This window comes from Benincasa hispida, chromosome 3, assembly GCF_009727055.1.
Source record: "Benincasa hispida cultivar B227 chromosome 3, ASM972705v1, whole genome shotgun sequence".
Lineage (NCBI taxonomy): Eukaryota > Viridiplantae > Streptophyta > Magnoliopsida > Cucurbitales > Cucurbitaceae > Benincasa > Benincasa hispida.
In genome coordinates, this window is record NC_052351.1 from 9,512,662 (window position 1) to 9,535,345 (window position 22,684).

General features: G+C 34.0%; 3 protein-coding genes and 1 pseudogene across 8 annotated transcripts; 3 read left to right on the top strand and 1 right to left on the bottom strand.

Annotated features, from left to right (window-relative positions):
* The first annotated feature begins 1,382 nt into the window (after positions 1–1,382).
* LOC120073284 (pre-mRNA-splicing factor SYF1) lies at positions 1,383–7,573 on the top strand. The gene is made up of 5 exons (XM_039026032.1): positions 1,383–3,230; positions 3,561–3,745; positions 3,831–4,001; positions 6,105–6,557; positions 6,934–7,573. The coding sequence occupies exons 1-5, from the start codon at positions 1,733–1,735 to the stop codon at positions 7,360–7,362; spliced, it is 2,736 nt and encodes a 911-aa protein (XP_038881960.1). The 5' UTR covers positions 1,383–1,732; the 3' UTR covers positions 7,363–7,573.
* LOC120073285 lies at positions 4,012–6,098 on the top strand (annotated as a pseudogene).
* A 447-nt stretch (positions 7,574–8,020) lies between the features above and the next one.
* On the bottom strand, positions 8,021–11,891 carry LOC120074746 (quinone oxidoreductase PIG3). The gene is made up of 6 exons (XM_039027975.1): positions 11,607–11,891; positions 10,618–10,797; positions 10,394–10,475; positions 10,219–10,326; positions 9,942–10,100; positions 8,021–8,441 (listed from the first exon to the last, which is right to left on the bottom strand). The coding sequence occupies exons 1-6, from the start codon at positions 11,856–11,858 to the stop codon at positions 8,245–8,247; spliced, it is 978 nt and encodes a 325-aa protein (XP_038883903.1). The 5' UTR covers positions 11,859–11,891; the 3' UTR covers positions 8,021–8,244.
* A 5,855-nt stretch (positions 11,892–17,746) lies between these two features.
* Positions 17,747–21,731, top strand: LOC120074257 (endonuclease 4-like). 6 transcript variants are annotated; one of them, XR_005480928.1, is made up of 10 exons: positions 17,747–17,870; positions 17,953–18,068; positions 18,483–18,681; positions 19,138–19,248; positions 19,327–19,382; positions 19,842–19,925; positions 20,078–20,170; positions 20,303–20,370; positions 20,475–20,769; positions 21,379–21,453. XR_005480928.1 is itself a non-coding variant. In XM_039027320.1 (10 exons), the coding sequence occupies exons 2-10, from the start codon at positions 17,955–17,957 to the stop codon at positions 21,495–21,497; spliced, it is 918 nt and encodes a 305-aa protein (XP_038883248.1). In that variant the 5' UTR covers positions 17,747–17,870; positions 17,953–17,954; the 3' UTR covers positions 21,498–21,731. The 6 variants fall into 6 exon arrangements, 5 of the variants coding, with proteins under 5 accessions (XP_038883248.1, XP_038883252.1, XP_038883249.1 ...); XM_039027320.1 differs by having other exon boundaries at positions 20,696–20,769; positions 21,379–21,731; XM_039027324.1 differs by having other exon boundaries at positions 18,483–18,663; positions 20,696–20,769; positions 21,379–21,731.
* The last annotated feature ends 953 nt before the right edge of the window (positions 21,732–22,684 follow it).

The window sequence follows — 22,684 nt, forward strand, 5'->3', positions numbered from 1 at the left end:
TATGCTTCTCTTTTTTTCCACGGATCTGTAATACCATTGTTCACATTTTGGCATGTTATGCACGACAAGCCAAAATCTTTAATGTATGGCTTGAAGATAACCCCATAAATTGATGCCATTACCTCTTGTGATTTGACATCTCATTAGTTTTATTCTTTTTTTATATTACTAAAAAAAATAGGAGTAGGGAGATTTGACATCTAGTTAGTTTTGTTCTTTTTTATATTACTGAAAAAAAAAAAAAAAAAAGGAGCAGGGAGGTTTAAATGGAGTAGAAGAATATCAAGAAAAACATAAAAGGTTAAAAGTTATTTTTGTGAAGTCCTTTGATTATATATTAAACATAGAAGCTACCGTTCCACTTACAAAATATTCTTATGATAGGATTTGTTCCTGGTCAGAAATATAATAAAATCGCCTTTCATATTCTCCGAACATGGATTTCTACATTTTTAAGAAAGCAACAAGTTAATTTTTAAATTTTATTTTTCATTATTTAATAACGTAGTCTATATAATTTTAATTTTGTAATAATTTAATATTTGAACTATGGTATGTAACAATGTAGTTTTTGTAGTTTAAAATTTGTAGTAATTTAGTTCATGTCGTGAAAATTAGAATTAAAATTTAATGAGATTTCTCACATGATTAGATTTATAATTTTATTAGGTATCAATATGTTTGTAAACTATTAAAACTACGTCAATATATAGTTGTCTAAAAGAAGTCTACATTGGTAAATAATAAAACCTAACATTTAAGCCCATTTGGTAACTATTTGATTTTTTGTTTTTGAAAATTAAACCTATTTCATCACATTTCTTACAATGATTTACATTTTCTTAAGTATAATGGTTGAATTATTTGCTAAATTCCAAAGACAAAAACAACTTTTTGAAAACTATTTTTTTAGTTCTCAAAATTTAGCTTTGTTTTTTTAAACCATCAGTGAAAAGTAGATAACACAATAAGAAATTTGAAGACAGAAGTAGTGTTTATAGCTAAATTTTCTAGAACAAAAATAAAAAATAAAATGGTTATCATGCCTTAGTTTTATGAAATTCTTTAACCATAAGATTGAAAATGCAATGCTTAAAATCACAAAGACTAAATTAGTATATACTAAAGTTTGAATATGAGTGTTACAAAATTAAAAGTACTAAATGAAATAGTTATAAATTAAAATTAAATTTGTCAAAGAGTAATTTATTAGGAACAATGGCAAATATAACAACCAAATTCAAAATAAATATAATAAAATATAAAAGAATTTGTAGATAATAATAAAATTTAGAGCTTTCGAAATTGATAGACTATATGGAATTTAGGGTTAAATGCTATCCATTGCAATTAACTCAACATAATTTCACTCCTCATATCATTTTTTTTAGTTAGTTTGAACAAATTTCCAGCAATTTTCCACAAATAAATTCCCACCCTCTTTCCTCTCACTTTCAGCATGTTCCTATCGGCTTCTCCTCACTGATCTGAAGGGTTTTAGGGTTCAGATATTCTTATTATTCAAGAGGCAGCCATTAAAGCAAGTGCCCTCTGCTTCGGTGTTTTGAGTTCATCGTACACAATCCAACTTTGCTTTCTCTCTAACCTCAGACCTAAAACTTTCAGACAATTGTTTATCCTCTCAATGCCTTTGTGCAATTTAAGTCGGGAAGCACTTCAGAGCTTTTGATTGTGGGAGGATTGGTCGAATTAGGACCGTTAGGTTTCTTTCATGTCGATTTCCCAAGATTTATATCCATCACAAGATGACCTTCTCTACGAAGAAGAGCTCCTTCGAAATCCTTTTAGTTTGAAGTTGTGGTGGCGCTACCTCATAGCACGAGCAGAAGCACCATTCAAGAAGCGATTCATTATCTACGAGCGGGCTCTCAAGGCCCTCCCCGGAAGCTATAAGTTATGGTATGCATATCTGCGCGAACGCCTCGATCTGGTACGAAATCTTCCCATTACTCATTCTCAATACGAAACTCTTAACAACACGTTTGAACGAGCGCTTGTGACTATGCATAAAATGCCAAGAATATGGATAATGTACCTACAGACTTTGACTAACCAGAAATTAGTGACCCGAACGCGTCGGACGTTCGACCGAGCCCTTTGTGCTCTTCCAGTTACACAGCACGATCGCATTTGGGAGCCATACCTTGTTTTTGTTAGCCAAAAGGGTATTCCAATTGAGACCTCACTTAGAGTTTATCGAAGGTATTTAAAATACGACCCTACACACATTGAAGACTTGATTGAATTTTTGGTTAATTCAAATCTGTGGCAAGAAGCTGCAGAGAATTTGGCTTCCGTGTTGAATGACGATCAATTTTATTCTATAAAGGGGAAGACCAAGCATCGGTTGTGGTTGGAGCTGTGTGATTTGCTTACTAGACATGCTACTGAAGTTTCAGGGTTGAATGTTGATGCCATAATAAGGGGCGGCATTAGGAAGTTCACCGATGAAGTAGGGCGCTTGTGGACATCACTCGCAGAATATTACATCAGAAGGAATTTACACGAGAAGGCAAGAGATATATTTGAAGAAGGGATGACTACTGTTGTTACTGTAAGAGATTTTAGTGTGATATTTGATTCGTACTCTCAATTCGAGGAGAGTATGCTAGCTCATAAAATGGAAAATATAGATTTGAGTGATGAGGAAGATGAAGTACAGGTAAATGGCCTGGAGGAGGAGGAGGAAGAGGACATCCGATTAGATATTGATTTATCAGTTTCTAAGTTTGAGAAGAAAATACTTCAAGGGTTTTGGCTGTATGATGATAATGACATTGATCTGAGACTAGCTAGGTTAGACCATCTTATGGACAGAAGACCAGAATTAGCTAATAGTGTTCTTCTACGACAAAATCCTCATAATGTTGAACAATGGCATCGGAGGATTAAATTATTTGAGGGCAATCCCACAAGACAAATATTGACGTATACCGAGGCTGTGAGAACAGTGGATCCCATGAAAGCAGTAGGTAAGCCTCATACCTTATGGGTTGCTTTTGCTAAGTTGTATGAAGCACACAAAGATCTTCCAAATGCAAGAGTTATTTTTGACAAAGCTGTACAAGTTAACTATAAGACAGTGGATAACTTGGCTAGCATTTGGTGTGAATGGGCGGAAATGGAATTGAGACATAAAAACTTCAAAGGGGCTTTGGAGCTGATGCGTCGTGCTACAGCAGAGCCATCTGTTGAAGTCAAACGAAAAGGTAACTCCATAAAGCTTTCTCATTAGTAATTGCACTCGTGTTTAATTATGTTGCTGATTATCTCATTTAGAGTTAACAGTACTCTTGGTTTTTCTTGTGTTAAAGCATCTTACTTGGGGTTTAGTCGCAAGTATTTTGGTTGTATAGCAGACATGGAACTAAATTAGAGGTTATTTAGTAGGATATTTTGAACAGTAAATTAAATAGTTTGTTTCTCAACAGAAGAATACTGATTTCAACAAACCTATATTTGTCATTGTGAATCTAAAATGAACTCAAGGTATATGGAGCAACAGTAATAGTTACATTGGTTTATGCTTATAATTGCAGTGGCTGCTGATGGGAATGAACCAGTCCAGATGAAGGTGCACAAGTCCCTAAGACTTTGGACCTTTTATGTGGATCTGGAAGAAAGTCTTGGAACCTTGGAGTCTACCCGTGCAGTTTATGAGCGAATACTGGACTTAAGAATCGCTACCCCACAAATAATAATCAACTATGCCTTGCTTCTTGAGGTATGCTAAATTTGGCTTGTGTCGTTTTATATTACCTTTATTCCGTGGATGGATTAAGATTTACTCATGATTTTGACATGTTCAGGAACATAAGTACTTTGAAGATGCATTCAAGGTATATGAAAGGGGCGTGAAGATTTTCAAATATCCTCATGTCAAAGATATATGGGTCACATATCTATCCAAGTTTGTGAAAAGATATGGGAAGACAAAATTGGAGCGGGCAAGAGAACTATTTGAGCATGCGGTTGAAACAGTATGTAAAATTGATCTCTTCTCCATCTCTTGCATTTCTTTGAATTAATAGAATTGGTTCTTATGGAAAAAAAGGCTTCTTGTAATTATGCTGAAATGCAATTATCTAAAACTATCTGATAGCAATCGAGTCTTCCATGAAAATTGGATATCTATGAAGCTATTTTACTTTGGCTTAGTTTGAAGAAAGCACAAGAGTTTCAAGATGCATACGAAGTTGTAGTAACAGTTCTGGAAGGACGGATGCCTGTAGTTTATATTTGAAACAAAATAGTGGAGGTGCTTTTTTTTAATAAATAATTTTTACAGTGGGAAAGTTAAACGGTCTACTATCAATCAATTTTTTGTATGAAATCAAAATTCCCCAATTCCCAAATACCGCATCAGTTCTGCTTTCGTCTATGCACCAAACCCTACGAAGCGAGGAAGAAGAAGAAGAAGAGAACATAGGGATCTCTAACCTCTTATATGAGGAATATTGTCGTAAAAGAGTTGAAAACAAGAAGAGAATGGAAGCCCTAATTTTCCCTTGCCTTCTCAATCTCTCATCAACTCTTCCCATTTCAAGTCCTTCCATAGTAAGCCCACAAAGCCTCACATGACTCAGAAACAACTTATGGTGGTGAGGAGGTCCAGTCGCATAGTGAAACAGCCAGCCCCTGCTTACGCTGAAGTTCTTGTTGATTGCATGGTGATTCCTAGAAGGATCTCCAGAGCAAGAGAATTTTCAGACCAGTTTTATGCTTTGGATGAAGCAAGAAAGAATGCCTTTGAAAGAGCTCAGGAATTACAGCAGGATTGGAGCCAAATTATCCCATCTGTATAAAGTCGATGGTCCAGTCTCATGTTAGTAGTTGTTTCCGGCTGGGCCTTTCTGCTCATTTCTGCAAGACGCACCTTCCAAAGAATGATGGAGTAATGATGTTAATAGATGAAGATGGTGATATGAGTATCCAAAAATAAATTTGGCACGAAAAACAGGATTTAGTGGGGTGATGGAAGGTTTTCTCAATTGCTCATAAGTTAGCAGATGGAGATGCTGTGGTTTTTTGATGCATTAAACCTACAGCCTGCAAGGTACTTTAGGGCGGATGGTTCCAAAGAAGATAGTGATTCTAATAGTAGCTAAATGATTTACTTTCTTATTCCAAATCAGTTCATTTCAGGTGAGAATTGACGAGGTCTGGGGAAGTGCACATAATGCAACAAGTTTTCTCAGAATTGGTTTTGGAGTAAAAGGCAACCTGTGCCTTGTACAATCTTGTGTCAGCTGAATATGACTATTATATTGGGGGTGGGGGGTGGTGTGTATTCAAGTATCCCCTCTCCCTAACATTTCTTCTCTCTTTTTTTAAATCCTTTTCTTTGTTTTAGCTTAGACTGCTTGTTAACTGATAGATTTTGCTGATTTTTGGAGAGCCTTTAGGGTTTCTAGTGGGATGAGCCACTGTGTAAGCTATTGTATTGTACTAGAATTTCTACTGGGATCCCTATGTTAGCTGATAGATTTTGCTGATTTTGATTGGGAGAGCCTTGAGGATGAGTCCCTGTGTAAGCCAATGTACTAGAGTTTCCAAAACAAGTCTGATTTCTTAATTAATAATTTGTTCTGTTTCTCTCTAAAAAAAAGAAAAAAAAGAAATAGTGGAGTGTTTTTTAGAAAGAAAAAAAAAATTAAAAAAGGAAATCAAAGTTAAAACACAAATTTAAATTACCTCTCTTTTAGTAGATATATATTCTTTTTTCCATTCCAAGTGGTTGTCATATTCTCCTGTGCTTCTGCATATATTTTAGATTAATAATTTTCTTTGTTTCTGTTTATGGAGATAACGAAAATGGTTGTTAGAATTTATGTTTGGGTAGTTCTTAAGTTGACCATTCAGGATCTTAAAATCCAGCGATTCCCCACCTTTATTCCCTTCAAGGGCTTGATATAGACTTTTGAGTAGTTCTTGTTTCATTATAACATTCTTTTTCATTAAGTAGATTCAAGGTCTTGCCTTTGTTTCCGAGTTGAATGATATTGAAATTCTTCCTTATCACATTTACCGAATACAATGGTTATGATGATGCTAATGGTTTTATATTTTGATTGTGCATTCAGGCACCTGCTGATTCTGTTAGGCCTTTGTATCTTCAATACGCGAAGCTTGAGGAAGACCATGGTTTGGCAAAGCGAGCTATGAAGGTCTATGATCAGGCAACTAAAGCTGTTCCGAACAATGAGAAATTGAGCATGTATGAAATATACATTGCCCGTGCAGCCGAGATATTTGGTGTTCCTAAAACTAGAGAAATCTATGAACAAGCAATAGAATCTGGTCTTCCCGATCAAGATGTGAAGACTATGTGCTTGAAGTATGCTGAGCTGGAGAAGAGTTTGGGAGAAATTGATCGTTCTCGTGGAATATATGTATTTGCTTCACAGTTTGCAGATCCTAGATCAGATTTGAACTTTTGGAATAAGTGGCACGAGTTTGAGGTGCAACATGGAAATGAAGATACTTTTAGAGAGATGCTTCGTATCAAAAGGAGTGTTTCTGCTAGCTATAGCCAGGTATGTTCTTATTCAACACTTCTAGTGTATCCTCCCATTATTTAGTGGAACTTTTGTTAATGAAGACAAGAAATCAGTCCTCCTTTATGGAATCAAACCAAAGAAATTTGAAAGAAGAGGGGGAAGCAAAGGATAGGGAAGAGATAGTTAATGAAAGTGCAGGAGGAAACTGAATTTTTAACAGAGGGACTAAATTGTTACCATTTAAAATTTTTGGGACATGATTGTTACTTTTTGAATGTTCAATGACTAAAATGTTACTTTGATGAGATTTTTAGCCACGTTTTTACTTCTTGCATGAACACATGGTTAATTATTTTATGTAAATGTTTGGAATACTTATCTTACACATTCTTACCTTCTTTATGTTCGTCAGACACATTTTATTCTTCCCGAGTATCTAATGCAAAAGGATCAGACACTGAACCTCGATGAGGCGAAAGACAAATTGAAGCAGGCTGGGGTTACAGAAGACGAAATGGCTGCTCTAGAGAGGCAGTTGGCCCCTGCAATTGAAGACACGGCCAAAGATAACAGCCGTAAAGTTGGTTTTGTGAGTGCTGGAGTGGAATCACAGGCTGATGGAGGATTAAAGGTTACTGCTCATCAAGAAGACATTGAATTGCCAGATGAAAGCGACTCGGAAGAAGACGAGAACGTCGAAATTGCTCAGAAAGAAGTCCCATCTGCAGTTTTCGGAGGTCTTGCTCGAAAGAAGGAAGATTCCGATGAGGTGGATGGAGAAAAGGATGATGACAGCCACCTAGGTGCGCTTGAGAGAATAAAAAGGCAAAAGAAAGCCTAACAGTGTTTTGTAATGTAAATTAGAGTTGTTTTAAAATCAATGAGTTTTTGAAGGAAATAGTAAAAACACCCCGTCCGCATTTCTTGGGGTTTTATGGTAGAAAATAGCATCTTTTTAGATTATGAGTTATAGTTAATCGATTATTGCTGTGGGTTGCTAATTGTTTAGAAAATTGAGATTGATTTATTTCATTTCTGTTTAATTTGATTAATTTTCTCGTACTGTTGTAGTTGGATCAACATGCGTTTTAAAAGAAGACAGATAAACCCATAAATGAAGTCGCATTAATACTTGAAACTTTGGATCAACTAGATGTTGCTTTATGAATAGCGTTTTAATCAGGATTGATGTAGCATGACTCTGATTTGAACACTTCTAACTTATCTTAATTCATTATTTTGTATAAATATCAAAAGATTTTAGGTAAAAAAAAATCCACGTTTGGAACTATATGATTTTCATTGTCATAGGCTAATTATCAATTATCAATTAATAAAACAGAACTAAAAGTCTATATTAGTATTTTTTTAAAAAAACTATATCAATAATCTTTTGAACTTTACTTTCTTTTCCAGGCACCATCTAGACAAAGATTTAAATATATTCATTTCAATTTTTTTTTTCTAAGCGAAATAAAAAAAATTTAAAATCCTTGAAGTTTCTTGAATCCAAATGGGGCGGTAACGTTTCTAATTAAATTTGTACCATCATTGGAAACAAGACCGGTAAGAGAAGTAAAAGTAACTAACAAAGTACATTTTATTACTGCCAAATTTGGAGGGCCTACGACAAAACCAGAACCCGACCAGATAAAACTAAACTTCATCCACAACTTAATCAGCAATCATGTCTTCACCTGGGTCCATTGACGATCCATGTGCATCATGGTGTTAGTAGTATCTTTCCAATATGCTTGCTACTCTCCATTAGCTGGTGAGCTTCTGCTGCACCAGACAATGGAAGATACTTGAAGATCACAGGCTTCACCTTGCCTCCTGCAATGGCTGGCCAAACTATCTTCTCAACTTCACTTACAATGACAGCTTTGTTTTCAGGAGATCGGTTTCGCAAGCCAGCCGCTGCATTCACGATGCATGATATTTTGTCATTGAAAGATTATGCACCGAAAAAGATGGGGGATATGAGAAAAAGACCAATGCTTTGAAAATGGAGAAATTATTTCCTTGTAATGACCAGATGTGAAGCATTCAAAGTAAAAAAGATTATCATTAGGTCTCTCGTGTGCAGTGTCGAAATTGGACCAAATGTGGAAACTTTCAAATTCAAGGGGATTTTTTTTTTGGGTCATGTATCAATTTCATTTTAATATAACCTCAAAAGTTAAACATTAAAAAAAGATTATCAGTGTGGTCACAGAAGTTGATGGCTCGGTGAAGGGGAAATTGGTAAGAATGTGTATAGATAATCAATGAAACTTGAAATATTCTGAGAACAAATCTGATAGGAATGCTATTAGAATAGAAATAGGGACATTAGTAGGCATTAAGGATATGCCGGTATCTAGCTAAGGGGTTTAATAGGGAAATTTTGTTACAAATACAGTGAGTGAGATTCAAGGAGGTAGACAATATTCTAGTGAGTGATAGACTTAAGAGTCTCTCTCAAAAGAAGGAGGGTCAAAGTAACGGAGACACTTGGTTTATTTTATAGTCAAGTTATCTTATATCTTTTAGTACATTTAGGATAAGGAGTTGGTTATTATAGTCCTAAATTATTATAGTTGGGTTATAATAGTTTGTGCTTGGAGTGTAGATTATTTTAGTTCAGGTTATAATAATATGTGTTTGAGGTGTAAACTATTTTAGTTTAAGAATGAAATAGTAAACACTAGAGCAAATAATAAAAAAACGATGAATGTAAAAATAGTAAAAATTGTAGTAAATGGGGGTTTTGAAATAGTGTTAACGGTAGTTAATTGGGGAATACAAAATAATATTTACTGTAGCAAGAAGTGGTTATTATCTCTTAAGATAATCCTGCTCCAAGCACACACTTGGTCTATCAAAATCTTGATTCCTCATTCCACACAACCACTACTAAGGCGCATTTAGAGAGAAATATCTTTCTAATATCCTAAAATGTGCTTGACTACGTATCAAAAAGAATTTCTAAAAGTTTGAAAAAAAGTCTTTTAGAGAAACATGTATTTATCAATGTTTTTCTAAAATTAATGGTATGATTGGTCTTTCACTCAATAGCACTTAACCCGCTCTTAAGTTTTTTCAGGTATACTTCCATTTGAAGCATATAATACATGCTTGCATCGTATGGGAAACACTTCCCTGCACACGGATGCTTATTTAAGTAGTATCAGAAGCACACACATGTACAAAAAGGATAATGATATATTGATTGGTATAACATTCTCGATATGTATTTGACATTTGCATACTTTTAACTCATTTGAACTCTAAATTTCTAATCAGTATGCATCAAAAAAAAAAAAAAATGTAATGAATAGAATGAGTTTCTGATTTGGGTGGAATGAATTAAAGCTTCTTTGAATAGACGTTCAGACTGCAATTTATATCAACAAACCTCATTTAAAATGATCTTACCCTGCACAGTGAGGCGTTTCGCAAACAAACTGCGAAAATCTAGCTGCGTTACTGCTCCCCCCATGGTTCCAATAATAAAAAGCCTACCATCTAAGTTTAAGCTTTCAAGATTCCGCTGAAAGTAAGGAGCTCCAATACTATCAAGAATAACATCCACACCTGTCACGGTATAGAATATCACATAAATTTTCAGTGCTACAATCTTAGAAAGGAACAAGCATTTTCAGGAAATGGAACCTTGAAACATTGAAGAGTTATAGATATGCTAAAGACTAACCTTTTCCATCTGTTTCTTCTTTCACTCGTGCAACAAAATCTTCAGTTTTATAATTGATGCAAACATCTGCTCCAAGGTCTTTGCAGACAGCTAATTTCTCTTCACTACCTGGCGAAGATTCAGAAACATCAGAACAAATTCATGAACCCATAAAAGACCAAAGTAATCGCTAGACCTGCAGTAATGAATACTCTCGCTCCTTGGTATTTAGCTATCTGAATGGAAAAAGTACCAATTCCACTTGAGCCTCCATGAACCTGAAATTTGAATACTCTTTCACTCATGATGGTAATCAACGAGTAAAATTCTTCTCTCTTTCTCTCTCTCATTTTCCTTTTCAGTCTTTTTCTAGCTCACCCGAGTAGAGTAATACCAACATGAAGTTTTCCAAAATCATACCAACAATGTCTCTCCTCTCGATAGTCGACTTGCCATAAACACAGTCGACCAAACGGTGCACGCCACCTCCGGAAGACTAGCAGCATCCTTCAAGGAAACACCAGGTGGAATGGGAAGTACTTGCCCAGCTGGGACAGCCACTTTCTCAGCATATCCGCCTCCAGAAAGAAGAGCACATACCTGTGCTTGCAGCAGTATGTTAAATGATCAGATGCTAATTATTTCAATTCCCAAAAGCATATAGTATATGATAAATTGTTGCTTACCCATAAAAGATCACTAAAGAACGTTTAGAATATTCAAACAAGAAGAGTAAAATCATCTCTGATGATAAAAGGGTTGTGATCACAGCATTGAGCATTCATTTCCATAAGAAACAGGCTTTGCAAACTTACACATAGCTTATTAAAAATTGTTAGATGCCTTGAATCTGTTTGTTGGTGCTTCGAACAACCAAGTTTATGACCCTAGGGTTTAGAGTAGTGCGCTATATGAACTCTCAAACCCTAGAGACGCCGTTTTGATGTAATTTTTGAAAACATTCTCTCAAATAGTATTATTCTCTCTCTACTCGTGGATGTAGCTAACACACTGTTAGTGAACCACGTATATTTGTATGTCGATCTTCTCTATCTCTACGTTCCTTTTTGTGTTATTTAATTGTCGTTTTAACAATAATAATCGCATGTAATATCTCTCGCACCCCATTAAAACATAAAAAGCCTTTAAAAGATATTAAAAATGTTGATATAAGATTAAATTCATCGTTATTTTTCAAGTTTCAACTCAAACTTTTGCTTTTAGTACTAATTTATCGATAAATCAGAGCAAAAAGTCATGTGATAAAATGTAAAGTTTACACGGTAACCCATCAGCTTTTAGATCAAATCACCGCGCTGAAAAGACTTGAAGAAAAGAAAAGAAAAAAGAACAGAACTCAAAGTAATTCGATGAACCAGAAGTGAAGTTCCATGAATTCCATAAATGACCTGATCGCCGATTTTCCAGCGGGAGACTTTTTTGCCGACAGCTTCGATGATCCCAGAGCATTCGAGGCCGAGGTAGGGACTGGCACCCTTAGGCGGGGGATAGAAGCCTTTCCTCTGTATCGTGTCGGCCCGGTTCAAGGCAGTGGCTTCCACCTTGATCAGAACCTCATCCTCCTTGATTATTGGGTCCTCAACCTCCTGCAATTGAAGAACTTCGGCCTCGCCGGGCTCGCTAATCACAACAGCCTTCATTGTTTGTTTGTCCGCTCTGTCCAGACTGTCCCAAGCAATTCAAAAGAAGATATTATTACACATTTTTTTTTTTAAAATTTTATTAAGTAAATTACATGTTTGTCCCTCGGTTATGGTTGTGTGATTTTTTTTGGACTCGCGTGTCAAATTAGAGAAATTATTTCAAACCGTTAGAAAAATATTTATAAGATATTGTAAAATTGTGTCCTATATTTTATTTCATTTTTTATATTTAAAAATAACTCATCAAATAATTAATAAGAATTCTTTTTATTGAAACTCTAAATTTGTTTAATGTTAAATTTATGAAATTAAGTATTACAATTTTATATATTATAATAAATAAAAATTAATATCAGTGTATTGATAAAAGTTAACTAATTAAAATAGTTGTTTTTAAATATAGAAAATTGAACTAAAATATTTACAAAATATAGCAAAATTTTAGAACTATCAATGATAGACGCTGATATAGATATTGATAGACACTCATTGATAGTTTTAAAATTTTGCTATATCATTTGAAATAATTTCTTTAATTAAAAATCAATAATAACTTGAAAATTGAGTAATATATATAGTTAAACTAACCCATTAATATATTTAATGAAAGTCGTATTAATTATAATTTAATATTTAATTATTTTTTTAATTAATTTAGTTCAACATTAATAATTTTAATTTTAATATATTTTAATAAATAGAGAAGAAATTGAAGAAATGGGTGTAGAAAATAACAGATGACGAGGAAATGAAAAATAACAAATTTAAAAAAGAAATTAAGAAAACAATAAAGAAAAAGAGGAGGAGAAACCAAATGATGTAACAAAAGCTTCTATTTTTTTTTCTTCTTCTTTTCAAGGGGATAGAAAAGGCCTCCCTTATTAAGTGAAATGGGAAAATTCTTTTCCTAAAAATAAATTTCATTATTTTCAAACAAACATGAGCAAATCTTCAATGCCCTCAAACCAAATGGGCTGTTAGTGGGTAGCTTTATTAGGACATCATAACCTTTGACCAATTTATAAAATAAATCCTAAGCAATGGAGATTTAATTGAAAAAAAAAAGAAAAGAAAAGAAAAAAACCTATATTTGACTCTCAGTATTAATTTAGATCCTAAATTTTCAATTTTGATTAAATTAAACCATAAAATTAAATAATTGATGTAATTTTTATCTGCATTTCAATTTCAGTTAATTCACCTATTAAATTTAACATAAAACCATTTAAAAATCTCTATATATTCATTAATTTCAACCAACTAAGTTTTACACAAAAATGAATTGAAAAAACATACAAATTAAATAAGTATTTACAAATTTACCAAATATCATAACTTGCTCTAATGTCGTTTTTCTCTAAAATTTTGTCAATTTCATATCATACTTATGTTTTATAATTTATTGAATGCATAATAAAACTTTTTTTTAAACGATATTTGGAGCAAAAATTTTTAAAAGTTAAAATTGAAGATTACAAGTGTAACACAGATATAAGTTTGATGTGTAATTAAATAAAATTAATTTTTTTAGATTAAAATTGATACAAATTGATATGTTTAGGGTAAAAAATATTGCAAAAAAGGTAAGAAGTAAAACATATATTTATGCATTAAATAATAGAAAAATCAGTTGTTAACTCTACTTGGCCATTGTTTATATGAGAAAAGCTTGCAAACTGGGGGAAATTTCTAGTATTATGAATCCACTAATATTTACATATTTACAAAGATAAATGTATAGTGTAAAAAAAGAGAGAAATTTTTCTTAAAGGAGATTGTAACTATCCTTTGGAGCCAAGCCATATGGAACAACATGGTTGTGTCTCGTTACAAACTTTACTTATTTTAAACTTAGTACTTTGCTAGTTGCGTTCGAATCTTCTCACTAGTTTTGAACTTTTTCTGAAACTTCTTAAACTGAATTATGAACTAACCTTCACGGTTCAAATTAGTCTTCTCCCTCATCCCATCGCCTTACCGGTGCAGTCCTCCGCCCACCGATCGGAGATGTAAAAGTAACTACAAAGTCACAAAACAATATACAATTTATTACTGCCAAATTTGGAAGGCCTATGTTAGGTATCCAGTTGAATAACCTTGCAAATGACAAGAAAACACACCCACACAACACAATATATTGCCAAAGCACTGTCCATCATGGAATCGGCAGTATCTTTCCAATATGCTTTCTGCTCTCCATTAGCTTGCGGGCTTCTGCTGCTCCTGACAATGGAGGATACTTAAAGATCACAAGCTTTACCTTGCCTGCTGCAATGACTGGCCAAACTATCTTCTCAACCTCACTTACAAATGACTGTTTTGTTTTCAGGAGACCGGTTTTGCAAGCCAGCTGCTGCGTACATGATACATGTGGTGGGTATATAAGTAAGTATAATTATCTTCATTGGTACAAGACCTTTTAAGTGAAACCAAAAGCAAGACCATGAGGATTTATGTCCAAAGTGGACAACATCGTACTATTGTGGATGGTTGCATCGGAAGGAAAACACTTCCGTGTATACGGATGCTTATTTAAGTAGTATCTTAATCATGTTAGAAGCACAGACATGGTATAAAATCTTAGAAGCACAGACATAGTACAACAAAGATAATGATATATTGATTGCTATAACATCTTCAATATATGTATTTGACATTTGTATACTTTTAACTAATTTGAACTCCTAAAATTTCTAAACGGTAGAATGAGTTTCTGATTTGGGTGGAATGAATCAGATCATCTTTGAATGGACGTTCAGACTGCAATTTATATCAACAAACCTCATTTAAAATGATCATACCCTGCACAGTAAGGCGTTTCGCAAACAAACTTTGAAAATCTAGCAGCGGGACAGCTAATTTCTCTTCACTACCTGGCGACGAAGATTCAAAAACATCAGGACAAACTCAGGAACCAATAAAAGACCAAAGTAATTGCTTGCCCCTTGGTATTTAGCTATCTGAATGGCAAAAGTACCAATTCCACTTGAGCGTCCATGAACCTGAAATTTGAATACCTTTTCATTCATGATGGCAATACATAAATGAATTCAATTGTGATTATAACTAACTCCAAGTTTGTCAACATATCTCCTAGAGTAACATTCTTCCCTTTGTCTCATCACCCTTTTCAGTCTTCTTGTATCTCCCCCAGTAAATTAATACTAATCCATACCAACAATGTCTCTCCTCTCGATAATCGACTTGTCATAAACACAGCCGACCAAACGGTGCAAGCCACCTCCGGAAGACTAGCAGCATCCTTCAATGAAACACCAGGTGGAATGGGGAAGTAATTGCCCAGCTGGGGTAGCCATATCCGCCTCCAGCAAGAATAGCACATGCCTGTGCTGCAGATGCTAGTAATGTAATTTCCTTAATGCATATAGTATATTAGGAATTGTTCCCTACCCGAAAAAGATCATTAAAGAACGTTAAATCATCTTTGATAAAAGGGTTTTGAACATTTACAGAAGAAACAGGCTTTACAAAATTACACAAAGCTTATTCAAAACAATTCCCATGCATTATGCAATACCTCTCGCCCCACTAAAAAATAGTATCCTTAACAAGATATTAAAAGTGTTGATATCTCAACTTAAACTTTGGCCTTACAGTAATAATTTAACAATGAATCAAGCAAGAAGTTTTGTGATAAAAGGTCCAAAATAATTCGAGAACAGTGCAAGAAGATGAGTATCCTCTATTCTATTTCTATTTGTGGAACTTCTTTGTATCTAATTTGTTATTGGTTAATTTAATTTCTTTTTTAAAAAGATATATTTTTTTTGAAAAAAAAATACAAGGAAATTAGCAAGATTTGAAAGACTATAAATATTATGAACAAGTTGAGAGATACACTTCACTAGTCATCTCTCAATGATTGCATATTTACTAAAGAAGCTACCCACAAAATCTCCATTATAATAATCTTCCATTATAATAATCTTCACATCAGTTGGTTTTCATTAATTTGATTTAATCCCTAAACAATGAGATTCAATGAAGATAGAAGAATCGATGGAATCAATCGATCTCAAACTCATCTCGATCACCTTTGTTTTTAATAAGATAATAGAGAAATGTTGATTATTGATTGATTGTCGTAATGATATTGACATGATGTTCCTCACCACTTAATCGAATCCTCTTGTGTCAATAGTCTATAACCATGCAACATCCCAAATAAATGACATCACTGATTTTTGAGGAGGAACTTGCTCGACAATGATTGGCACTGATAGAACCTAACGTGAAGAGGATCCATCACCATAGCTCTCTTTAAACTTGTCCACATATAAAAGAGACTTAGAGGTGACTCTACTTTTAGTTTTATATATTTTTAAACTCTATAATATCTAATAAATCAGGACTTTTTTTTTTTTTTTTTTTTGACATAAATCTGATTATATGTCAACACAAGCATAGTTTATCTAGATATATATCTTTAACCAAGTCAAAAGTCTGAGTTTCTACCCTATCCACACATGTTAATTTTGTATGCACGTAACATAGTTTAATGGATAAGACATACAAGACTAAAATAAATTCTTACCCATAAAGATTAAGAATTAGTTCAGATTGACTATAGAATCTTTTTTAAAAGTTATTTTTGTTTAAACTCTTTTGATAAAAAAAAATAGTTTAAAATAACACTTGGATAGTATTTTCAATTTGGGGGGGGGGGGGGGGGGTGGACCCTATTTGACTTAAACTTGTTTGGTTATATCAATTTGGGTCTTTAGCTTTCAATTTTTTTAAGAAAAAAGTATAGTGAGGATATAATATTCAATTTATAAATAGCATTGACGGAAAATTTTTAACCAATTGAGTAATATGATGAATACGTTGGTCGAATATTTGGTTGAAGACATGAAGTAAATTGAAAAAAAAAATCGAAGCAAAAAGACATGCTGTTGGGGCATTTGTCCTATGTGTGTAGATCTTGACTCGGAGTAGAGCATAAACCTAAAAGAATTGAAGAAGACCATTTGGGAACAAGAAAATGACATCGCAAATTAAATTTGATCTCGATGAAAAAAATACATCAATGAAAAGTTAGTTCGATGAATAGAAAATTTAATGAATTGATTTTTTTATTTATTAAAATTTATAGTATAGATAAACGATCGTGGGCCAAAAGACAAAACTCATCCAATTTTTAAAATGAAAGGTAAGAAAAAGCCATACATATATATATATCTATATCTATATATATACATATTTCAAATCATAAGAATAGAGAGATTTAAAACACAGGACATTTCCAATTCTATGCCATTATACTTTAAACCTAAATAAGAAATTTTTATACTGACGACTTTTTTACAAGCACCTTTTATGATTAATGACCCGCCTCTAAAAAACGTATGAAATCTGATCTTTTGTTAATGTTATAGACACTATCACAAACATATCGCATTAGGAATGACTATGTCTATCGTAGGCTCAACGCGATGGTCATATCTATCACGATTAAAAAAAAAAATTCTTGGAAAAACACTGAGAAAAATGGGGAAAACACAACAAATTGTACACATTTAATATAAGGTATCGCATTGGAGATGGTCATGTGTAGTCCTATCACGATGACTATCTCTATCATGATACAAGTTCACCCAAAAACACAATAAAGAAATATGAGGAAAAGACGACTGAAAATTTTTATCCCAATTGTGATGGACATCGCGTTAGGATTCCGATAAACAAATTCGACAATACGTTATGCAGAATGTTAGATTTCATACGTTTGTAAAAGTCGGATCATTAATCATAAAAATCTTTGTGAATTGATCATTCGTAATTTTTTTTTTTAAAAAAAGAATCTCTACAAATAATAATAATAAAAAATGATGGGAAAATCAGTTGTTAATTTAACTGTCTTTTTTTTTTTTTTTTTTTTTATTCTAACGTTCGTAACCTCTGATTGGGTGAGAGGCAAGCGTCGAAAAACGAGAAGCGAAGCTGGTTTAATTTTGCAGACAAGCTTCAGAGCCGGCGGTCAAGTAGGTGAAGTCGGAGCTGCTATCGCTGCGAAGAGTTGATTTCTAGTTCCATTGTGTTCACTATCTTATTTTGTTGTTAGGAGCAGACATGGGCCAGTCTCAACTTTGCTGGACTGCGAATGCTTTCGTTTTTCTGCTACTTTTACCTGGAATCCTCGGCTGGGGAAAGGAAGGTCACTATGTAATTTGCAAGATAGCGGAGGTAAGCATATTCGAGTCATTTTAAGCATCAATTGCGTTTAATTTTGTCCAGCTTTTCGGTGTAATGAAAGGTTAATACGGAAGGATTATAATTGATGGGATTTGGATCTTGAGTTCTTGAAAGTGTTCCTCTCGTAGTTGTGATACCATAGGCCAGGATTCAATTTTAAACAAACATGGCAAAGGAGAGAGGGGTCCTGTGAGATTTGGTTTGCTATTAGAAAAACATTTGGACCCATTTGGATTTTTTGCATAAAAACTGAAAAAATTGAGCATCTCAGTAAGCTAGAACTTTCTTGCGGTCAGTTATTTTGCAGCTGATTATGACATATCACTCTATGATTATGATTTCAACCATTATATCCTGTACAAATTTTGTTGAAGCCAAAATCTGATATCACTTCCTTTGGTTTAGGGATATTTCACTGAAGATACTCTATCCACGGTCAAAGAATTGCTTCCAGCTTCTGCTGAGGGTGATCTTGCGGCTGTATGCTCCTGGCCTGATGAAATTCAACGAAAAGCTCATTATCGCTGGAGTAGCGCCTTACACTACGTTGACACGCCCGATTTCTTTTGTAATTATAATTGCTCGAGTAAGCTTAAGCTTTATGGTATTTTCAATTTCTCTTGTAGTCTATCATGCCGTATAACTCTTTGATGTAATGCTTGTTGTCATTGTGTTCATGAGCTTTAAAATCAAATTCATTGTTGAACCAGAAGAACACGTCTGAGACTGAGAAATTTCATAGTTCATGTCCTCTAATGTTATATGGTTAATGTCACCATGATCTATCTGATTTGGATATATAGTACTGTAAAATCAATGTCTTCCTACTCTAAGATTTTGACTGAAACAAACTCATTCTGCAATTCGGTTGAGTTTAATGAAAGTGTGTCATTTTGGATATGTCATATATGACTGTTATTAAATTCAACTGGGTTTTGATTCCATTCGTTCAACAAGGTACCAATATTTAGCTCTAATAACTAATTTTCAATACTTGAAACTTGAAAGTTATATTTTGATGATGTTTGCTTGTGTAACAGTATTCTCTGCTTCTTGATAGGAGACTGTCATGACACTCATGGACATAAGGGTAGATGTGTGACTGCAGCAATTTACAACTATACTATGCAACTCGAATCAGCTTACAAAGAGATGACTTCAGAAATTAGATGTAAGCATCTTAGATGACTAATCTTGTGTCTATACACTTTTTGAACAAATGTCATTTTTATTCACATGATATTTTCAGATAACTTAACAGAGGCTCTTATGTTCTTGTCCCATTTTATCGGAGATGTCCATCAGGTTTGCTTCTACAGATTTACACTAAAAGGCAGAGATAAATGAAAAATGTGAAGTGCTAGATTCATGAAATTGGTGTAACTGCAAAATTTAGTGCTCTGAATGTTGTTGAAAGTTCATTTTCATCAATGGGCTGTTCATGCCCCTCATCCTTTTTAAATAAGATTTCTTAAGCAGGTTTGTGTATTGATTACATGCATACATTATAGCCTCCATTAATGGACTTTCACCTTTTCCTTTTACAGCACTAAAATTCCATAATATAATGCTTTTTGAAATTCTTCAATGGTGCTGGTTGCTTGTGCCTGGATATTGTTCTTTGCACCCTTAAATAGATGCAAAATTTACCCCTAACCACATATTACTAATAATAATGTCTCCTTTATTTTATTTTTCGAAAAAGAGTGGGATAATCAATGATTTTATCTCTTTGCATCTGACTTTACCGTTATTCAATGGCAGCCTCTGCATGTCGGTTTTGTTGGAGATCTAGGAGGTAATTCAATAACAGTCCGTTGGTACCGTAGAAAGACTAATCTCCATCATGTAAGTGTCACCTAGAGATTTCAAATCCCTCCCACACCACGAGTACCCTGCCAAGCTTGGAAATCCCATGACATTCTGCAGAATGTTGTGGTTTTTTATTCATCTGGTATTGGAATAGTTTTGTCTATAAAAAATAAATAGTTTTGCTTTAGGTCTGGGATAACATGATCATCGAGTCTGCCTTGAAGACATTCTACCATTCAAACCTTACGCTAATGATTCAAGCGATTCAAAACAACATTTCGGTATTATATGCCTCCTCTTTCTACTTTTATGTCCTTGTGTACCATTTACGATAGGAGTGGAACAGCTTGTTTTTTGTAGTTTTTACTTGTAGTTATTTTTCCTTATGGCATCATCTTTTTAAATTTCTGAAGGACGAATGGTATAATGATGTCTCAGCTTGGAGAAATTGCACACTGAACCACACAGCTTGTCCTAACCCGTGAGTGTTTATATTCTTCTCCCTTATCCATGTCTGGTGAGATGCTAATGTTAAATCATATATTTGAATTGTTCCTCTGCTATGATTCGAACATCTCTGATCAGTATACGAAAGTGAGATGATGCTTGTGATAAAGATGGACTTGCCTTGTTATGTCTTCAAGACTCCAAGCAGTGGAGTATAACATGTTGCTCAAGACTTATGATGTCCTTTTCTGAATTTGGAAGGGGAGAAAAACATTTAGAGGATGAATAGTAACCTTCATTTGCCTACCATAAAGTTCTAGGCATAACAAAAATTTATTGTGGTGCCTCTTAATTTTCAGGTATGCTTCTGAAAGTATTAGCTTGGCATGTAAATATGCATACAAGAACGCCACTCCAGGAAGCACACTAGAAGGTATGGTCACAATCACGTTAACTTTTCAATGCTGTGGTAATAAGTAGGTGGGATCTGATCTTTTTAATGGGGATTGGTGGAGGTGGGTATGAGCATAATGCAGAATTTGAGACCTTGATATCCTGGTGATAAGAAAGAAAGAAAAGGGTGTAGCCCTATGGGAATTGGTTCTATATGTCAAAATCGGTTAGGTGGTACTTGGTTTGTTGTTGCACTTGCAATCCTTCCTTGCCATAAAAAGATACACATTTGCCTGTCATAAAGATCAGATGAGTTGATTGTGTTAAATCTTCCAGTTTCTATATTCTGCTCGAGAAATTTTAAAACCCATCTCTCTATCCGTAGGAATGTCTCCAATACAAGTACATTCGTAAATCTTCCTTTCTGTTCTTTCAATATGATGCAAAAATCTGAACTCTTAATCTGTTAATAGTTGCTCCTGCTCAAAAGACATTCCAGAAATTCAACTCTTCAGTTTTTTCTTCATTGTCGAGGCATATGAACATGCTAGAATAGTTCGTTTTTTTCTCTGTGCTCTTTACACCTTGGATCTATAGAATTTAGAGTCAGTGGTGCACAAATAAGCAAAAAAATTCCTGTTTGTTGCAGACAGTTATTTTCTTAGCCGGTTGCCAGTCGTCGAGAAGAGGTTAGCACAAAGTGGCATAAGATTGGCTTCTACCCTCAACCGTATCTTTGCTTCTGAAGTGAAAGTGGCTGAAGTTTGAAGACAATGAGCGGGAGAAATCAGATCAACTTCAATAAGATATTAAAATGGTTGAAGAACATGAATTGATTTATGGTATTTGCTATTACTCCAAAAGAACCCTAAATGAGGAGAGTCAGTTGTAACTAGAGCAGTCACTGTAAAAGAACATGATATTCAGGAATGATATGATTGTTGCTTTACTGCTTTTAGAGATCAAAAAGCTCAAGATTGCAATTAAGGCAAATTTCTCATATGTTAAGAATCTGTCCTTAAATTTTAAACAATATCTGTCTACAGGCCAAGTAGAGCATCGTTGAGTTCAACAATATGAAATTGTTTGAGGCCGATACAACTTGACTACTTCAAAAGCATCTTGAATTTGTATCTTACATTGAATAGTGCAAAATTGTTAACCACATTGTTTCCTCGTTATTTCTTGTCGGGTGCTCATTTACTTTTGTGCATTGCAGCTTCTACTTAAAACAAGAGTGCAAGTATGGTTCATTTTGAAGCTCTAAGAGTGTTGTCACTTCAAGACAAACCCATACCATCACACATTCAATCTAGAAACCCAGTTTTATGAGAGATTCATAGGAGATAACAAAGTGTCAAACTCAAAGATCTGAGTCTAACATCCTGGACAGCGCACTCTATGGCGATTATGATTTTCAAGCAGTCTTAATGGAATTAATTGCTTTTGAATTTGAAAATTGAAGGTCAAAAGACCAGTCCACCAATAATCAAATTTTAGTCTATTTAATGTAGTTAAAACAGTGGTGTGTAATTGTAAAGATGGCATCTTTGAATTGCTACTTTGCAAGAAGCTGACATATGCGCATTATTCTTGCATTATCAAACGTTGGGAAAGAAGAATACTCATTTAACACGCAAGTTCTTGTTGATTTTTTGAATTTTATATCTTCTCGAAGAGCCAAGTTAACCCAATTTACCCATAATTATGAGACCAACAAATGCCAAGTTTTCTTTATGTTACATGCTTTTCAGTATTTTCCCACTTCGCCTTTCTTCCAATTTTAATTCACTACATTTTTAATGAAAAATGTCTAATAAGAGTCTTCTGAGCTATTAGACTAAGTATTTTCTCACTTCATCTTTCCTCCAATTTTAATTCGCTAATAAGAGTTTTTTTTAGATCAACAAATTTATTAGACATCAAATCTAAATTTATATGTCTAGCCACTTTTT